Below are 20,910 nucleotides of genomic sequence, written 5' to 3'. Positions count from 1 at the left end.
CTGAAATAATAAATAATCCTTTGAAAAACATAATTTTTTAAAATAAAAACCTATTTATTGAACGATGTCGACTCATTTCCACGTTCATTGCCTCGTTTATTCATTTAGGGATTTATTCCATATTTATTTATTTGAAAGGCATATTTATTTAATTATGTATGCATTTATTTAATAATAAATGACATGGCAGCATTTAAGTTATCTTTTATTATGTATGTGTACTTATTTCTGTCCTTGTTCTGCTGCAATATACGAATTTTCCCTCTAAGCATTAATAAAGGCTTTTAGCAATAACACATAAACCACATCAAGAGCTTGTTGGAAATTAGGAAATGATTGTGCATTATGGTCTTTTTTTTCTTTTTTTTTTTACAGTCTAAGGAAGGTATGGACTGTACCACGTTACACTTTAACCCAGGGAATTGTGACGTGCACTAGAACACGACGACTCAAAGAACACTAAACACCAATGATCGCTCATGTTTTTCTATTGATAAATAATCATCATACAGCTATTACAATCTATCTTGAAGCAAATAGCACATACAATGTTGTCGCTTTTCCAGCCCCCTGGCCCCTCCACCCCCTGGCCCCAGCTTTGGTTCAGCAGGAGAGAGAGACTGCCATTTTACACAGCTAGCTAAATGTCTGAAGTGACCACAGACCACAAGTTACTCACCTATGTAGTCGGCTTGTCTCCAAAAGTACAGCATGATTAACGTTATATCCTAAGCAAACATCCAAAACGTCATTTTGTTTTAAGCACAAGTCAAATTAACAGTGGCGTAAAAACACGGGTAAGTTGGTCATTTGAAGTTATCAAACGCTATTCTAGCTAGCTAACGTTACCATACCATAACATACTCACGGTGCTTGTGTGGTCGATCATTTAGCTAGCACTAGTGCTTGTCCAGTCTCAATGTGGGCTGAACGGCAGTTTAATAATATGACAGTTTAGATAGCCTACTGACAGTGATGTGTTTATGAAATTACGTCATGATAGTTTCTCTGGTTAAGTAACGTTAAGCTATGCATGTTTCTGGTGCCACCGTTAACAATCAACGGTACGAGCTGTGCTTTTGAAAGGTTTGCTGTTTACCCTGTATATCATGCCCAAAAAGAGAATATTATGTCACTGTCACTCCTCCCACATATAGGAGGATCTGTCATCACTCGCATAAAAAAGCCTTGCTGGTAAAAGTTGAATCAAAAGACTTCTGGCAAAAGTTATTGGTGCCAAAGTCTAAAGAGAAGTGGTGCTTTAAAGTGTATGTGCATTTAATGTTAAGCAAGCACATAATTATCTAATTAACATGTAAACAAAAGAAGTATTAGAACAAATCAGTTTTTTTAGAGGTGGACAAATCCACTTTGAAATAGGACCATAATGTGCCCGACAGCACAGCCGCAGTAAGGAGTAAAGGACTCACCAGTAAAACTACAGCCTTTTACACAGAGATTCTGCAATACTGCTGTACAGAAGATCCGCCTATAGACCCTTTGCAAACATGTGACCACGACCACGTGACGACGCCATGATGAACGACGAGACTCACCGGAAGCACAAGCTAAACAGTGTAGTAGACGGGCGGAAAGTTTCATTAGTTTCAATCAATTTAAAATAACACTAAATAATATAGTAATAATAATATCTAAATATATCTTCTTCTTTATGGCTTCTTCTATTGAACAACAAGTTGTCGTGCCGTTATCGGTCGAGGTAGGGCATCTGGTAGGTGCTCACAAAGAGCGGTATTTGGAGAAGTTGCAGATCGCTGGATTGGATACTGATAGTTACCTTCCCTCCGTTTTCACGGACCTCATTCAATCGCCGAGTCTGTCCAACTTCAGTCCACACGATCTGTACCACTATGTGGTAAACGGGGTATCCCCATACACTGGTGCTGATCTCAAAGCTTTTAAACACATCTAGGATTATGGCTTTTTATAACACCGAGACAGTTAGCTGCCCTCTGAGCCAAGCCAACTACTGTATAACACAGCTTTGACTCACACAACAGATCATGATCAAACTGTAAATGTGAATAACTTGTACTAACATTTGAATTTCCCTTTGTATTAAAAGCAACCTCTGAGCAGGCTAGTGTATTTCAACAGCTGACTTCGGGTATAAATAACACAAGTTATCTTGGAAGCTAACGTTAGCTAGCAATCACCTGTTGAGCTCCATGCAAAGTCTGCAGCCAGCCGCAAAGACAAACTCCCAAAAGATCCACATAAAGTGAAACTGAAGAGAAGATGTGCACCATTCAAATACGAAGACAGAGTTGGTGTGGTCTGTTGTTGTTATCATTTTAAGATAATTCAACTTAACTAACCTAACTAAAAAGAAGCGGTTTAGGCAGGCTAACGCACTAGCATTACGTGGCTAATCGTTAGCTAGCTCTACGTTAAGAGTGATTTAATATGGGCCAGTTTGTGATACGTTAAATATCGAAGGAACCTTAGAAGTGCGTTGCCCTTGTTAACACAATGACACAAACCAGACATAACACAAAGCCTACAGAAGCCCACCGCACAACAAGAAATAACCATTTTATTATATGAGCGAACACGAACATGTACGCGTTTGACTTGCCATCCGTCTATAGCATAGCTCTTCCGCCGTCCGTCATGGCGTTCATAATTTGTGCGAGTAGAGCGTGACGTCACGTGCAAAGGGTCTATAAGCCGGCGTTGCTTTTTTTTCCACAGTTCCTAGTTTAGGTCAACGCAAGTACGTTTCCAAGCTAAAGCCTGACATCTGGCGCATTATGTCAAGCTTTGCCCCTTCCCTTCCGCTCTTTGTATGTTGTCCTTCTCAAAACCCCAGCACTTTGGGAAACAACAACAAACTTCGAGCTACACGCTGAAAATGGCAAGTTTTGAAGAAAATTTGGATTGTGCAGGTGTAACGTGAATGGTGTAGCTAGAGCTAGCAGTTAGCCGGGTAGCTCAAGTGTCGTCAGACAACTTTCTACACTGATACTTTACAACATCGACCATACAATGCCAGAGGCCTGTACTACGAATCAAGATCAACATGCCCTGGATTTATTTCAGTTACCCAGCTTCACCTAACCTAACAATCGCGGGTTTCCCAATCCAGCGACGCGCGTGATCACATAAAAGAGGCGGTGTTTGCACAGCATGACCAATCGCAAACATCTACCAGAGCCGCATATTTTACATAAGAAGAGCAAACTATAATTGTACATAAATATCAAGAACACAGACACGGTTTTACAGGCAAAACGCAATACAGTCGCTGCTTCCTAAAACAGGAAGGAAAGCTGGCAAAAAATAGACAACGCTGTAAATGCATAAATCACAATGCTTATCAATAGCACTTCCCCATCAGTCAGCCACAAGATCTGACCATAATTACACTTGTGCTTTCCATAAACTGTCGTTGCTTTAGCCTATTATTTCAGTTGCAACCCTGGCAGTGGTAAGCGATCGTGAGAGAAAATTAAAAATATAAAACATAATTCAAACCGATGTGCGCATTGGCAACGCATGGCTCAAGAAGCCAACAAATTGCCTATACGTAATTCCCTCCGCTGAAAATCTTTCATAACAGTACCCATCAGGGAATGTTAACTGGGTTGTCGGTCTTTAAATGTTTTAACTTTTATGAGCGCACCTCTCTTCCCGTGCCCCGAGCTCTACCGGATCTTCTAAGAACGGTGACGCTTATTAAAACGAGTATTGATTGGTCAGTAGGCGGTGCTTTTACACCGGTTAATCTCTAATTTCGAACAAAACCTGCTCCCGAGCAGGTTAGGTGTTCAGCATAAGTTACCACAGCGATTTATCCCGGTAACAAGTGATCCACCGTCGTGATACACAAAACCCTGGGTTGAACCTGAAGTTACCTCGTTAACGCCAAATCTTGCTTCGTAGTACAGGCCTCAGGTCTCCACAGCGCTATATTTACTTATCATACATAAGCAGTATACATATAACATAACTTGCACCAACTCGTTAGTGAAGTCTCTCTTGATTTGTGTTGGGCCGAGGAGAGAAGTGCAGCCGTACGTCTTCACTCTAGTACATCACCATACATGAACAGTTAAAACTTCATTTAATATCGTTTGTGGCGTTTTCTTTTGCGGGGTGCAAATGTTCCATCAAAACAAGTTCCTTCCCGAGACTATTTAGTGGAGCCAGCGTTGCTGTGTCCGGAGCTAAGCGCTGCCCAAGACAATTGTGATTGGTTTAAAGAAATGCAAACAATCCATGGCATTTATTTTCTTCCATCCCAGAATGCATGTGTGGTGTAGCCAGACCTTACTGCACAGTGCTGTGGAGATAGATCTGGCAAAGCGATACTAGTTGCACAACTATTGGGCCTTGTCGTTCTGAAAAGGTACAGAGACGGACGGTAGCGGAGGTAGTAACAGAGCCAAATCAACATCCGTGTAAAAAGGACAGCCGGCAGGGCAGGAATATATGCACATACACACACACACTAGACGCCAACACTGTCGTGTTAGGGTGGAATAGCAGCTCAACATTCCATCCTTGAACAGTGTGAAAAGGGGGCTTACTATTCATTTTAAAACACTGTTTAAAAAGTTTTGCATCCACAATTTTATTTCTAGGTCATGTAGAGCCCTGTGTCCACACTGACCACCTGAAAAACATAAAAACAGCCCATTCAGCCCTTTCAGTTGGCAAACAAAAAACTGCATCAAGTGATGGGAATTACCACTCTTTGAAGGGAGCCATTCTGGATCTTATGGCTCTTATGCATCCACCATGTGTGTGTTTGTGTGTGTGCGAGTCAGTAGCGGGGGGAACTGTATGAGCAGCCCCGCCCGCTGCAGACAGCCAACAGGATTGAAACAGCAGCCGCTTCAGCGACTTTATAGTGAAAAAACATTACAACGTACATTGATGTTAAAATGTATACAGGTTGGCAGGACGTCTGAAATGTTTTGCTGTACGTTTTGTTAATAAATGTGAGATGTTCGAGTCTTGTCTTCATATTGGAAACAAGCTCTCTCTCACTCCCGCTTGGTCAGTGGCACTCAGTCACATTATATTGATGTAAAGTCTGGCACGTGGGACTGCTGGAATTGGTTGAAGTCGCGGGAAACTCCGGTTATTGGTTAAATTTGCGGAAAAGTTGCGGTGCTTGGTCAAAATTGCAAGTCGCACCAAAGTCGCGGTGATTGGTTGAATTCGCGTGAATTGGCGCGATCGATCTGTGTCATATCCAGGATATGAACGAGTTAATAAATAGTTATTTAATCACGGCCCTAACTACAACTTGTTAATCAGCAGGCTTTACCAAGTGGCTATGTTGTGGTGATAACATCTTTATTTTATAATTCATGTCAATGTCAAAATCAACATCATTCAGGCTAATAACTCTGCTATGTATTCGGCCATATTGACATTGAAAAGTATTTGTTATTTTTACTGTGACTAAGTTTTTTTAGTCTTATTTTTTTAAGCGTAATCCATAATCAAAGTAGTACTCTCTCAATAATCAAAGTGCAGTGATTACGTTTTAAAGCACAAATAAATAACCATCACTTAACAGATGATTTAGTGGAGACAGATGCTCTTTTCTCCTCTTCATTTCATTCATTGCAGCAGTAAACAAGGAAGTAGGGCTACTGTAGTACCGATTTATGACCATTTTAAGATGAGGGAAGAACATTTCCCTTTGTTTGATTTAATTAAATGTAAAGTTAGGCTTTGCTGTCAGCTTCCCGCCGTTGTTGAGACGCCTGTGAATACCTAGCGTAAAGCAAAATCTATGTTTTTTTTTCAAAGTGTGTGGCGACCTGTGACAACTCTGCCCCCTCTCCCACCTTGCATTTCCAACCAATCACATAATTTGCTCCGTCCCGGTTGTTAGAGACCCTAGTCGTGTGCAATTCACATTGAAATCGACCCTTGTCTGACCCTGGTCCAACTCACCCCTCGACCTGAGTCGTGAAGCCGAGTTGATCGACAAGGGTTAACCCTTTCAAATACACAGTCAACCCTGGTTGAACCCTCTGTGTGAAGTAACTTAAAAGAAACTCTTTATTATTCGTCACATACAATCGTACAGTACTATGTAGTGAAATGCAATTACTACATTGAACCCATTCTAAGTATTAGGAGCAGTGAACAGCTACATTTAGTGTCCGGTGAACAACTCGGGGTTTAGTATCTTGCTCAAGGACACTTTGACATGTAGCCGGAGGATAGGATCGAACTGCCAATTTTGTTGTTGAGGGGCGACTCACTTTACCTCTAAGACAAAGCCACAAGGGGTATATGATAAACACATTACATTACATTTCCAACTTCACAATTAAAACCTCCCACTGGTTTGCCAGTGGAAAGCTTTTAATGTGAGGCAGCAGAAAACGTTGTTTATATCAGCATTTTATATACAGCATTTACTATACAGTTCTGAACTTCTGACACATCTGAAAGCAATCAGTAAACAAAAATAAAACAATGCTTATATCTGAAAGTGCGAACAAGAACATAGTAGTTAAACTAAAATCCAAAACCACAGAGATTTTGTGCTATCAGGTGTGAATGTTTATCTGATAAACAGGTGGCACCTTGTATGGCAGCCTCAGCCACCAATGTGTAAAGCACTTTGAGTAGTCGTTAAGACTAGAAAAACGCTATATAAATGCAGTCCGTTTACTTAAAACAGAGCTCTGTAATCCCCAGCACAAGCATAACACAGCCTATGGAGGCTGGACCACTACTGAAAACGCATGTCATCTTGGCTTTGCTTGGCATGGAAAGACCCTATAAGTTGAACTCTGTTGTGATATGGGCCCATGATCTTAGCGGTAGTTCTTCATCAGTCTTGTAGTAGTTAGATAGTTCCTGTTTTTTTCCACCTGTCTGTGTTCCACTTTAGCTTGATTCATGTGTTGAGTGTTACATGTGTAAATATTTGTTGTGTGTATTTATTTGTAATTGTTTTTGTGTGTCTGGTTCTGGTGTGTTGTGTGTCCTGTTTTTTGTGTTACTAGTTGTATTACAAGGCCCTGATGGATAACCTGGACCCTGAAACCCTGTATGTGTCTCCAGAGCAGACTGGACAGCCCACGCTTCCCCTTCCTCCCTCAGAAGTCTCCAACTTGGCACTCGGGGGGTAAGAAGCTTTAATAGCAGTTTGGGGGACAACAGGGGGTTATAGAATATCTGTCAATACCATGCAGCCATATTTCTTTCTCACACAGTCAATCAATCTGTCGTAGTTACTACCTGTTGTTAGCATGGCTCCATGGTTTCAAAACATGTCATGACGACCTAGACTCTAAATACAACTCATCTGCTATATTAGAAATTGGTTGTAGTGATTGCTTGAAAACCACAATAACTGAACCTCCTCTATGCCTGGCTTACCTGCAGATGTGTGTATCTGTGAATGCTCAGGTATAGGACACACGTATAGCATACACAGGCTCGTAGTCGTATTGAAACGGTTTGCCTAAAGTGTTGACACGTTTTGTCAGAGTCTTAGACTTTAACTTTAATGTCCCCGAGAGGCAATTTGTTGTACAGTACAGGCATATTGACACATAATCCACAACACAAACATTGAACCAGACATCTACAGCACTGTTTATCTAACACATAACATACACACATCATTAAATAGAATACAGTAAAAAGGAGTATATTGCACAATGTCATAAATAAATAAAACTACTGCATATTACTTCACATATATTCCTCCAGTCATTCCCCTGCCCACTTCTTATTTAATTGGGTTATTGCCGTGGGAATGAATGAGTTTTTTGCTCGGTTGGTTCTGACGTTCCACGACCAGAAGGGATGGGTTGTATCCAGGCAAACCTTGTCTGCCTTCTGTGCCAATCTGGTCAGATATAGTTGGTATAAGTCTATCTGTTGCTTACCAATGATTTTTCCACAGGTTTTAACAATCTTCCCCAATTTGTTCCTATGGGTGATTTTTGAATGTCCATACCAGCATACAATACAATAGGAGAGAATATTCTCGATCATAGCTCTGTCAGATCAGCAGAACATACTTTTACCCGTGTTCTTTCTAGTGTTTGATATTTACACCAGTGATTCCCAACCAGGGGTACTTGTACTTCTGCTGTTGCCAGGAGGTATTTGGAAAGATTGTAGAGCAACTCAATTCATAAAAAAAAATTATTTGATTAAAATAATATATCAGGTGTAAACAGGTAGCTAAAAGTAATGAATACATGGTAGAAATAGCGGCTGAAACATTCAGCTTCACTCCAAGTAGTAATAGTAGTATTATTTCTGACTAAACCAACCTAAATATTGACAGTTCAGTTGTATAACAAAAATGAACAATATTCACTTATATAAAGAATGGTGTTTTACATTTTGAACACATTCGGAAGTGTTGAAGTGGTACGTGAGTTTATCTGACAAAGCTGTGGGGAAACCTCAGACCAAAAACGTTGGGAATCACTGATTTAGACATTCTTCATTGTGAATCCTTAATAACTTCACAAGTTTTCACCTAATTTGTTGGGCAGTGCAAGATAAAGGTTGATGCTACAAAGGTGTTTTTCTTTTCTATTTTTAAACCTCATGGTGCCATATTTAAGCGTGATACTTTGAATAGTGTTACCAGTTGAAGTATTTGAAAGTGTCCAGATTTGTGTATATATACTTACATCATTGACACCTTTTCTGGAACTCCTCCCATTGCATGCACAACCTTAATTCTTTGCTATTTGTTTTTATATCAATAGTTTTGAGCTTAGGGTGCTTTTACACCTGTTTAATTAATTTGGTCTGGACCAAGGTTAAAAATTATACATTAGGTTTGTTTTAGTTTTGGTCCGTTTCATGTTCACACTGACGAACCAAGAGAAGTAAACAAAGTTATACAGACTGACACTGATTGGACAGTTTCAGTGACATCCTCATCATCAGGACTCACATGTGGAAGTCAAATTCTGGTGACTGCTGCTGTCAGTCAGTTATGCAGTTTTGAAGCACTTTTAATTCTCATGTATATTTATGCGCTCTGGTGTCACAAAGAGCTCACAAATAGATAATTATAAACATTATTAGTATTATAAGACTGCTAATCAACCGCATATTATGAGTGATGATAAAAGGGTAAAGACGGTACGAAAAAGAGGCGTCTTGTACAGCAATACTTAATGATCTGCCAAACTAAACGCAGTAGGATACAAACACGACAGACCACAGTTTTAACTGCTTTTGAAATTATCACGGTTTTCGGTAGAGATGCAACGATTGACCGGCCGGTGACCGGAATTGACCGGCAAACAGTCAGCCGCTCTCTCTCCCCACTGAGGCTGAACAACTGGAACAAGAAAACTGCACTCACAGCTACAGTTTATCGGAAAATAGCGTTGGGCACACTGACTTTGATGAATTTACTGTTTATCAGACCCCAGATGAGACAAAAAGCTAACGTTAGCGAACGCTGCGGTGACGGTCCCTCTGTCTGTCCCGCTGTGTGTATTCCTCCGACACGCTGTATTAACGTTACTGTTTAAAACGCTTTCCAGATTAGTGGGGATGCATACCGCTCAAAACCAACATTAAAACGTAGTAATCCTCCCTCAGCGTTTAGTTTTGTTGCTAAACTGTGTGTAAAATGAGCGGTGACGTTAAATCATCTGTTTCAGGTAACAGCACCCTAGGGTACCGTCTATTTGCTGAATTGTTCCGAGGTAACCGTCAGTAGCTAACGTTAGCAGATAAGCCTGTTGACAGCAACAGTAGTGTTCATATTTATGCACAATGACACATAAAGCAAACTTGCTAAAAAATAAACTACACGCTGTTTTCAGGTAACGTTACTGTTGACGTTCAAGCAGGCCTGTGTGTGTGTATGTTTTGAGAAATATCTTTATACTGCAAGGCTATTTTTTTTTATTTGTATTAGTTATTTATATATTATTGTATTGCCATTACCTGTTTTCCCTGTTTTCATACAGAAGCTTAGTTTGCTAAATATACCAAATTTTTGTTGGATATTGGATGTGAAAAGAAGGAAATGGTTCTTCCATAACATTTTGCACTTTAGATGTGTGTGAATTTCTCTTATATAGTTCTATTTTATAGCGATTGATTATCTGTTCAAAAAATGTTCTATGCAAAATGTAAAATGTTCTATTAAAGAAAAGATAGAAAATAAATATTTGTGTGAGCTGTAAAGTGGTTAGAAAATATGAAATCGGAATTGGCTAAAATCGTTATCGGCAGTTCAACCTCAATGAGAAATCGGAATTGGCCTAGAAAGTTGTAATCGGTGCATCTCTAGTTTTCGGTATTATCACGGTATTTTTTAAAGTGTGTTCAATATGTTCAGAAAGCACTGATAGGCCTACACAAGCTGAAATAGTTTCAAAAAGTGTAACAGTGTTTATTTTATTACAAAAATATAGGCAATAGGCTTATTATTACTAATACTAACTATTGAAAACTGGCTACTGAAACACTGGCCGGCTGTAGGGTGTCCAGTAAGAACTTGAACCAGAGATGTCTGACTTTGAGATCCAGGAAGATTTATTTATTTATTTACAACAAAGTTAACTATGAAGTTGTATTTGACGTTACATGTGAAGTTGGATGTGGTTCTGAAATATAAGCAAATAATAATGCACAGTAATCTGACTTACTATGAACATTATTTACTAAAAATTAAATGTTATAGCCACAAGCATATAACAAGAAACAATACTAAGAACTACATTAATTTATCTGTAATAATTAACATAAATGTAACACATTGCTCAGTAACACAAACTGAGAATAAGCCACATCTATTACAGCACACACATTCATAATGGAGCAAACAGTGTAATACACCTTTAATAGCTAAGCACGTGGCTCCACAGGCTAGTCTGTTTACTGGCGATTGCACCTTGCTAGCAAACACTACCTGAATATTAACAAGTGGCTGCACAAGTAATATTAAACAATCTGCACATCTATCAACTATGCAATAAGAAACACAGCAACAGCAATATTATCAAGACAATCTTATATCTTTCTCTCTCCAAATAAATGTCATGTCGTAACACAGGCAAAACTTAATCCACATCGTAGCAGAACACTTATTGAAATATGAAAGTAGCTTTAACGTTTACACAGATAACGAGGCAGTAAAACCCATGACAGTTTAGCAAGCTACAGAATAGTTTAAACTTACATTCTGGGCTACACACATCACTTCAACAAGTCCGAAAATGGGAAAAGAATGATAAAGAAAAAAGACGTTTACAGCTGTTCTGTCCCATTTCTCCTGTCTGAGCGCTGGTGATTGGCAAGAGATCAAAGCGATGACTCTCGTCAAGGATTGGTCAATCATCTCAGGAGAGAGAGAGCGTTACTATGGCCTTTTTTACAAGGCTGATAAATGTCCTTAGCGCTGTCATCTCCTCCTCAGGCCATGATTCCAACTTCAAGAAACGCACTGTAGGCTACGCAGTGCGCCCGCATGGCAACTTCAGGAGCCTCGGATTAAGCTGGGAACATGCGGTTTCCACACCGTGGTAATCCACCGAGATAATAATGATATTTTAAATGAAAAAGGTAATTGTTATCTTCAACATTTTTACCATGGTTTACCGGTAGACCGGTAATCGTTACATTCCTAATAACATGTCACATGATGACATAAATAATGGGCACACCTCCACCCCCCACAAGACATCTTTAGTGGTGGCTCTGCCATTTTTGTTTTGTGTTACGCAAACATGCACAAAAAGGGACGTTTGATTTGTTTTCTCTCCTCCCGTTATGCAAAAACCATAACACAAGTAACACGGTCATTTTTTGATTAGTAACTGTAATGTGATTACTGAAGTTATCAGAAAAATGTAATCTGATTACAGTTACCTGTCACAATTTTTTACACCCAGTCTGCTGAAGTGCTCACTCCCTTCAGGCAAACTTGACGGAGAACTATAGGGTAAAAACAGCATCACTGCTTACATACATCTGTTTGAACACAATATTAATTTTAATATACATTTTTTAATATTTTTTAAATATTAATATATAACACACCAAATCCGTCAGCACGTTGGCATGTTGTTCACTGCTGAGCCTGTTTGTAACCATTAGGCTACTGACAATTCTATCTTCACTTCAACTGACTTTAGCCGTTTTGATAACAGACACTTGAGTCCTGCTGTTGCAGACGTGAACTAACCACAGACAGTTACCTTGTTCATGGACTCACTGCAGAATGAATAAAGGGGAAATACAATGGGTACTTTTTTTTACCATTAAAAAACCCTCTGTTCTATATCCATTATTGATATCTATCCAAACCATTTACACTCACAAAGATTTAGTTTAAGCTTAGTTTAGACCCATTTTTCAGTTTAGATACTGAAAGTGTGACAGCTGTAGAGCACTTGTGAAAGAAGGAGGTCAGTCTTTGTACACCTAACAGACGGTCGACTCCGGGTAACTAACACCTACTGGGTAGCTAGATTCAGAGTGCATAGATTGGGCAAAGTAGGCTTTCGGTAATTGCAGTGTCGGTATCTCTCATATTGTCTGTTATCACAGCAGTGTTGTCCTATGGCCTCTTCAGCTCCCATTCCACTGCTGCCAGTTTTAGGAATTGTGCAACACTAGCTCAAGTATGCGATTCAAACACAGGACAAGTTTGCAAAAAAATGTCATCTCCAAGTTCCATCACATAATGTGTGCTAAAATGGTAATGTAAGCTGGTTAAGCTGTGGTTAGCACACCAGGTCTACCCATAAATTGTTGGATTCAGGGTAAATGTAGTTATTTGCTTTAAAGCTATCCAGAAAGCCACATTTCTTTGAAGAGATTTGGTACAACACCTCTAGAAAGATGTTTTTGTCATATCATAAACTTGTGTGTTATTAGAAATATGCTTTGCTGAGATGATTGAGTGCTGTCATGAGGCAAACTAAAAAGCACCAGTCTGTGGAACAAAAATAAAATTGATATACTAAAACTGTCATATCAAAAACATTGTGCAGCAGTTAAGGGTTATGTTGAGTCCAACCAACAACTACCTGAAGGCAGTTTGGCAGATACTGTAGTCTAAAACTCCAAGATACTGGAGTTTATCTCATTTCATAGGTGTGTGTGCACTGTAGGATGCACAAAGACCAAAGCCAGGGTCATTTGTCCAAGGCTCCCTTTGGTTTTTACACACATTAATCACACACAAACCAGTGCAGCCTGTAGGACAACAGGGTAAACACAGCCCCCCTCAGGCCGGAACCTAATTGTTAGCCCACTGGTGTGGCTAGTCCAGGGATTAGCTACTGGCTGCGGAGTACTATTCACTCTCTCTTTCATTCCCTCTGCCCACTGGGCCTTATCACCATCAATCTGACACCATGTTTATCTGACGCTGCAGCCAGATCTGCTGGCCTAGGAGAAATGTTCACAAAGGCCATGGATCATCAGCACTTTGATTGTGGGACCCCAAATGGCCATTACTTTCTCTGGCCCCAGTGATCCCAGCAGCTCTCCATGATCTCCATGCTGTGGTTACTCCCAGTCCCAGAACCTGGAAAGCCAACCTGAAGGCCTGTCACTTTGTGTCTGTCATTTGTGCTCTTCCATCTCAAACGAAGGCAGTTCCTCAGTTAGATTTTGTTTGTTGTATTTGTGTTTCAGTCACGGGTTCTCCATGTGCATTGGTTTGTTGCGGCACACTGTTTTTCTCTTCCTTTCGTGCACTGTCGCCTGCCTTATTTACTCTTTGCCAGGGACTTACCAACAAGTGTACCATCTGGATTTTACCACCGGCCTCTGATCACTGTGTCAATTTAGCTTCATTGTTGTGTTCTGGTCAAAGAAGAACAAAGAAAAACTTTTCTCCATCATGGCTTCTTTTAAGTTGGATTTTCTCCCCGAAATGATGGTGGACCATTGCTCTTTGAATTCTAGTCCTGTGTAAGTAACTTGCTCTGGCGAGCTTTGTAAGTATTATATGTTTCCTAAAGTTGTCTTGTGTCTCTGAGAATCAACTTGAATGGATTGGTCTGTTTTAAGGTCTTTATTGTGATTTTGTATATAATTAGTAATAATCATGAGCAGCTGTGTTGTGTGTGTGTGTCAGGGTGATAATAGGCAATTTGTATCCACATAGCACTCCAGTGTACTAAGAGGTGGTGTGGTACCTTTCTATATGCTTTATTTAAGGTTGGGTATTGTTATCAAATGGTATTCTTCTTAGGAGACCTGTCTCGGATTATTGGCATATTATCTGTTCAAGAAACATCAAAGTGACACAAAGTCCTGTTCTGAGTAGGCTGCTCAAACAAACTAATATTAACAACGAATGCCTCTCCCATTTAAGTCATACTAACCACGTTATCAGTATTTTTCTTTCCTAAAATAGTCTTTTGAGCAAATTTCCTCTATTGTCATCCCTGAAGAATGTTGCACTGCATCAGTAACCAATACTGATTATTTTGTCAGTATTGTGCATCCCCATACTGACTTGTCCACTGGTAGAGCTGACTTTTAGGCCTGTACGTTGGTTGCCTTGGTTTCACATTCCTAGACATGGAAAACTTAGATAATGAGGTGACACAGGGACAGGAGTTTCGTAAGTTGACTGATGAAATCATAAAGAATATAAAGACAGATCAATGTGTGTGTGTGTGTGTGTGTGTGTGTGCGTGCGCGTGTGTGTGTGTGTGTGCGTGCGCGCGCGTGTGTGTGTGTGTGTGTGTGTGTGAGTGAGATATGTCTCTGTTGCTTAAGTTTATACTGGTATATCATCAGTACATTTTGTAAGAAGAAAATACATTATAAATGCATGGATACATTTTATTTGTCGAGGACTTTTCATTGAGAAATCAATCCCGAAGTGCTATAAAGTAAAACAAGATTTAAGATTTACAAGAGAGGAAAGGTTTTAGGCCCTTCTTGATTGTGGTGCAAGTAGCTTTTTGAGGTAGGGAGGGGCATTTCCGTGGATGCACTGATGGGTGAGTAAGGAGATTTTGTACTCGATCCTGTATGAGACAGGAAGCCAGTGGAGTGAGTGAAGGATGAGGTGGTATGGACATATTTTCGTATATCTTTATTAGGATCCTAGCAGCTCTGTTTTGGATATATTGTAGTTTTTGAGTCCTGATGAGGAGAGCATTGCAGTTGTCCAGCCTTGAGAAAACAAAGACGTGGAAGTTTTTCAGCATGTGACAGTGTGTGTGGGACAGAGTTTGACAATGTTCCTGAGGTGAGGATAACACATTTGGAACATAACTTATTTATTTAAGTTGTTATGGTGAACTTATGATATCAGGATACAGAGTTTAATGACTGTCACAGTTTTTTTTTTTCTATAAATCCCAATTCATGCCTAGAAAGTGGCGTACACAACCGAGGCCCCAGGAGTGTATCCATACTTGTTTTTTTCGACTGGTCTGTATTTGATGCTGGCTTTTATTTGTATGTCACAGCCACACCCCCAGTCACTATTTGAGACCCGGCCTTTATTTGAGAAAATATGGTAGTTTGACCAAGACACATTGCCGTGTACACCCTCCTCGTGCCACTTATTAATGCCAAAATATAAACAAGAAATGGTGGGAGCGGCTGTGGCTCTGGTGGTAGAACGGTTGTCTACCAATCGGAAGGTCTGTGGTTTGATTCCTGGCCCTGCAGTCCCATGTCGAAGTGTCTTTGGGCAAGACACTGAACCCCGAATTGGTCCTGGTGCTGCGCTACCAGTGTATGAATGTGTGTGAGTGGTGAATGGTACAGTACTGTGCAAAAGCGCTTTGAGTACTCTATAAAAAATATAAAAACAGTCTATTTACAATTCCATCCCAATTTGGGAAATGAAGAGGAAAAATGCAGCAAATAATTAACAATAAATAAATAACAAGAAAAGTATATCTTATTGTAATACTTTTTGGAACAACATCTTTTATTGCTTTAAACAACATACAAAACATACAGTTTACAACGTGAACACATCCCCTCCCTTCCTGAAAAGTTCCTGGACCTTATCACAGGACCATAGGACATGAAATAATTGGCCGTGTTTTACATTTCCAACAATTTGGTGTGTCTCTTAATCCAAGTCTAAACAATCTGGAGGGAGTCCAATAGAAGCGATGCATAATCTTGAACTGAATAAGTGGCACCCTCAAATTGTGTGACATAGTTTTAATATTCTTCCAAATTCTGTACTTCTCCTCATTATCCAGTGTAATGTTCAGATCCCTTTCCCATGTCTTCTTAAAGGGCTGACCAAGCTCCATCCCCCAGGTTCTAAATCAGTATAGAATAATACCCAGAAGCCTCGTGACCTTTCCCATAGTTCATTAGCACGTAGTTAAACATTCTGGTGTTTTCAGGGCTAAAGAACTGGATCCAAAAGTCCACATTAACAGATGGCAAAGTTGCAAATATCAGAAAATTGAGACCTAGGGATTCCAAATTGCTGTCCAACATCCTCAAAGGATTTTAAAATGCCACTAAGATACAAATTCCCCAGTGCAACAATTACCTTTTTCAGTCAATCCCTCCAAAAAAGGGACATACATGACTGTGGATTCTGCCAAACACTTGATGAAGTATTTAGATATGGATCCAGTTCAAACAGATTATCGGATGTGTTTTTGCCTCGCCATACAGTTTGACAGGCTTTGTGAGGGTGATAATGGGGCAAGAACAGATTGCTCAATACAATACCAGGGTGGAGCTCTCTCAGGAGAAAGTGACCAGTGGGCCAAATGCCTTAAGTTAAAAGCATAGTAGTAATACAACATCTTTGGTAGACCCAAACCTCCTCTATCAACCGGTCTTTGTAGTTTATTAAAATGTAGACGGAGTTTTTGCATTGTAACATTGATATTATTGGTTATCACATTGGTGTCGGCTGCAAAGCGAGTTGTTTGTAATTTGTTAGAAAATGGGTCTTGTGCTGAGAATAGACATTGCATGTCTATTTCTGGCGTAACATCACTCTGCTGCTTCTTGGTGACTTTGTAAACAAGAGTTAAATATATTTACTTCCAGCAATGACGGAGCAATGCTTTAAATGTAAGTAATTTTAATTAAACAGCTTCCAACCAGTAGATGCAATTAAATCTGTATAAAAAAACAGTGCTGCACAATGAAATGTGTTTACCAAAATTGTTGTCCCTTTACGCTACACACACAGAGAGCATTTCTACAAACAAAATTAAACAATGTATATACAGTTGTGTTCAGCAGTGTGTTTAAAAAGCTGAATAATGCTTAAAATCCTTAGAATAGCTTTTAATTCCATAATATCAATGCATTGGGAACACTGCACATTCAATTCCAAATCAAAACATGACCAAAATTGATCAAGTTTGTGTTATATCTTTACAGAAAGTGAAATGAATATTAGGCTGTTTTAGTTCTTTACAACATTTACTGTATAAACTGAAAAATGTCTCAAGGGTTTGCTTTACTTTGAATCACTGCACTAATATTTAGTTGCATAACCATTATTTCTGAGAACTGCTTCACATCTGTGTTGCATGGAGTCGACCAACTTCTGGCACCTGTAAACAGGTATTCCAGCCCATGACCCAGCCCATGAGCCATTCAACCTATTCAGTACTAGGGTTGGGCATCGAGAACCGATTCCTACTTGGAATCGTTTCAAAAATGTCTTTATTGGAATCGTTTAGAGCAGGGGTTCTCAAACTTTTTTCAATAATGTACCCCCTTTGAATTGTGTTTTTAAGCCAAGTACCCCCTGACCAGTACAAAAACATGTTGACATCTATATAAAGTGGAACAATACAGTGTCGGCAGTGAGATCTACTAAACAACAACCTCGGAACTGAAAACATTTAAATGCTACATCCATCACGAATCCATCAGTAATTCATTCATTATTATAGTATAATTATTTTAGGAATTATGCATGACGTGTTTTTAAGCATTTTGCAAAAAGTTCATATGCCCCCTGCAGTACTCCAAAGTACCCCCAGGTGTACGCGTACCCCCATTTGAGAAACACTGGTTTAGAGGATTTGGTTTCAAATCTGATCATCGCTTCCCAAGTGTGCAAGTTTTGGTTTCTGAAGCGGCCAGGCGCTTGTTGTGTTGCATCCTTGGAACACAGTAAGCAGCGCTCTAGTGTGGCTTTATTTTACATTGAAAAAGCAGTGAAACTGCAAACCACCATTGACTCAAAATAAACCTTCCTCTTATTTGTGAAAATAGGCATGTGACCTGTTTCAACTCCACCCCTCAAAGAATTGGAATAAAGAATCGTCAAGAACCGGAATCGAAAGGGAAGAATCGGAACTGGAATCTGAATCGTTAAAATCTAAACGATGCCCAACCCTATTCAGTACATGTCTTTTTTCAGCAATGGGACTTTGCGGCGGCTTCTAGCTGATAGCTTTGCTTCACATAGCCTTCTGATCGTAACAGTACTCAGAGGTAACTTTAAGTCTTCTTTGATTTTCCTGGAGCTGGTCATTGGTTGAGCCTTTGCCATTTTGGCTATTCTTCGATCCATTCAAATGGTAGTTGACCCTTTTTTCCCATGTCGTTCAGGCTTTGGATGCCATTTCAAGGCATTTGAAATCATTTTGGCTGAGCAGCCTATAATTTTCTGCACTTCTTCTTTATATGTTTTCCCCTCTCCATTTCCCCCCTATTCCTGATGCAAAGCAGGCCTTATTCTTAATGTTAAATTTACATGACTAGTACAGTGCCTGTTCAAAATGTGCCTGTTTGTAACAAGCTGGATTCTTGGTCTGTGGTATTGCTGCTTGTAGCTTTCTCTAGAACCATTATATTAAACCCCACTGTATAGCCTGCAATTACCTGACAGAGAACAATGCAGATTAAGATTTTACCCACAAAATATCACAATTAAAATGTGGAGTAATCACAGACATTTGCCTCATGGACTCATGGTGGTGCGCCATCTGCCACCCAGTCCGGCCCGTTATGAGAGTCAATCAGAAAAATTTGTGTTAATCAACCCCCAGAACCGGACCGAGCACATGGAATGTGTGTGGAGTAATCACAGACATTTGCATCATGGACTCATGGTGGTGCGCCATCCGCCACCCAATCTGGCCCGTTATGAGAGTCAATCAGAAAGCAGGCTTAGCCTTATGGTTAACGTTGAAGTATGGTTGTGATTTGCGGGGGTATTTTGCCGACGGTAATGTTATTAGGGTAACAAGTTAGCAGCACACTCAAACAAGTGAGTGAGACGGAGGAAGACCGCTCTCTTTGCTCAGTCAGGCTCCTAGATGACGTTATGTTCTGCCGTCTGCTTAGAAGTTGTGAATTTACAGTTCACAGCAACTTAATACAATATAGTGTCTTTATAGTGGCTTTTTTTTTTATGTCTGATGTCAGCAAAAATGCCTTTTTATAGAGTTTCCTCTTAGCAAAATGCTCTGAGTGAATTTAAGGTGGGCTCTTATTGTGAAGAGTAGACACGGAAGAGCCAGCGTTATGGCAGCACTTTTATTTCTCAAATCTTTTTTTCTCATTATTGTACATCCTTTAGTTTTATTTACAGTTTATCAATATCCAACATTGTCCAAACTGCTGTCCAATATTTAAAAAGCCAAGTTCATTGGGTACCCAGGAAACCAAGTGTGAAGTAGATCGGATGACCGGTTCATGAGATATTTGCAAGACAACACACACACACACACACACACACACACACACACACACACATAAAGAGATTCCCTGATTTATAGTTAGATGATGGCACCTATGACGCACTTGCATCAGAAAGAATGCATTATTATAGGTGTGTGCATTCAATCACATTCACTACTTCCAACCCCTTTAGTCACAGAGCTCTCCTCCGACGTACTGATAGTTTGGAAATCCTGTAAACAGAGTATTGTACGTATTGTTGAATGGGACTTTGGAAGAAAATTATTTTTAAACTTTAGTTTTGAACCTGAAAAATTTCTATTACATGTTGCTCATCACAGCTCCGAGCTGGATTTTGGCTAGACCCATTAAAAAAAGATGACACGCGCAGGTGTTTAGGATTCCGGCGCCGGGTAAAGAGACTGGCAGGAATAAAAGAGTTATAAGCAGAGCGAGACATTTTAAGATTGACCATGGAGTGTGCACTGTTCCGAATGTCTCCAAAACACCTGTTTATGTGAAGAAGAAACTGTGTAGGATAATTAATCAATACATAACGTTTAATGTGTAAACTACATAAACACGGGTGGTTACTTTACAACAATCTTAGGCTGGTTGCACAAAATGTAACCACTGGATCTGCCGTGCGTTATTGTGGCTTGGCAGTGACATCACTCCAGTTATGCAGACTGCAGATGGAACAGATACTTGCTGCCTTCAGATAGCTGTAAAGAGTCACATGTAAAGGAAAGGCCTTCTGTATTGTACTAATGCGCCCCAGAAAACATGTGTTGTCCAATGTAAAACCCAAGTCAGTGCCTATGTGTACATAAACCTTTAAACATATATACACAAAGTATGTGCAATGTCAGTGTAATTTGACTTTTTAGATATAGTGCAAGACTTGGGTTTTTAGTGGAAAAACTATTACTTGTTCTGCTGCCCACATGTGGCCAAAGTACTGCCATACCTGATGCTTAAAGGACAGTTCCGGCGCAAAATGAACATAGGGGTTAATAACACGTGTACCGAGTCACCCTTTTTCTGGGATATGTTTTCATGGTAATCGAATGTGTATGTAGCTTGAAACAAGCTAGCGTGAACTGCTGATTAGCTTAACGGTATTCGGGGCACTGGTAGAGTAAAAATAAATCGCTATTTTATACCACTACCAAGGCTCCAAATTTTTAGCCTATTTTATCGCTATTTTAGGTATAAAATAGCGGCTAGATTTTAGTCAGTTGGAGTGGAAGCTGAACATGTTGTAGATGGTGAATTTCAACCTGCCAAAGACAATGATGGTGCACT

General features: G+C 39.8%; 1 protein-coding gene across 5 annotated transcripts in view; it reads left to right on the top strand.

Moving 5' to 3' along the window:
• Positions 1 to 610: 610 nt before the first annotated feature.
• The window catches only part of celf1 (cugbp, Elav-like family member 1), a 44,552-nt gene continuing 24,252 nt past the window's right edge, over positions 611 to 20,910 (top strand). For 3 of the 5 annotated variants that reach the window (XM_078261436.1, XM_078261550.1, XM_078261489.1), the window contains exons 1-2: positions 611 to 797; positions 7,005 to 7,126. In XM_078261436.1, the coding sequence (XP_078117562.1) occupies positions 7,023 to 7,126 (104 nt within the window). In that variant the 5' untranslated portion in view covers positions 611 to 797; positions 7,005 to 7,022. The remainder of the gene's footprint in view (positions 798 to 7,004; positions 7,127 to 20,910) is intronic. The other 2 variants (XM_078261374.1, XM_078261297.1) reach the window with 1 other exon arrangement.

The sequence above is a fragment of the Sander vitreus genome, chromosome 1 (assembly GCF_031162955.1).
Source record: "Sander vitreus isolate 19-12246 chromosome 1, sanVit1, whole genome shotgun sequence".
Lineage (NCBI taxonomy): Eukaryota > Metazoa > Chordata > Actinopteri > Perciformes > Percidae > Sander > Sander vitreus.
This window is presented reverse-complemented; position numbering and strand designations above follow the sequence as displayed.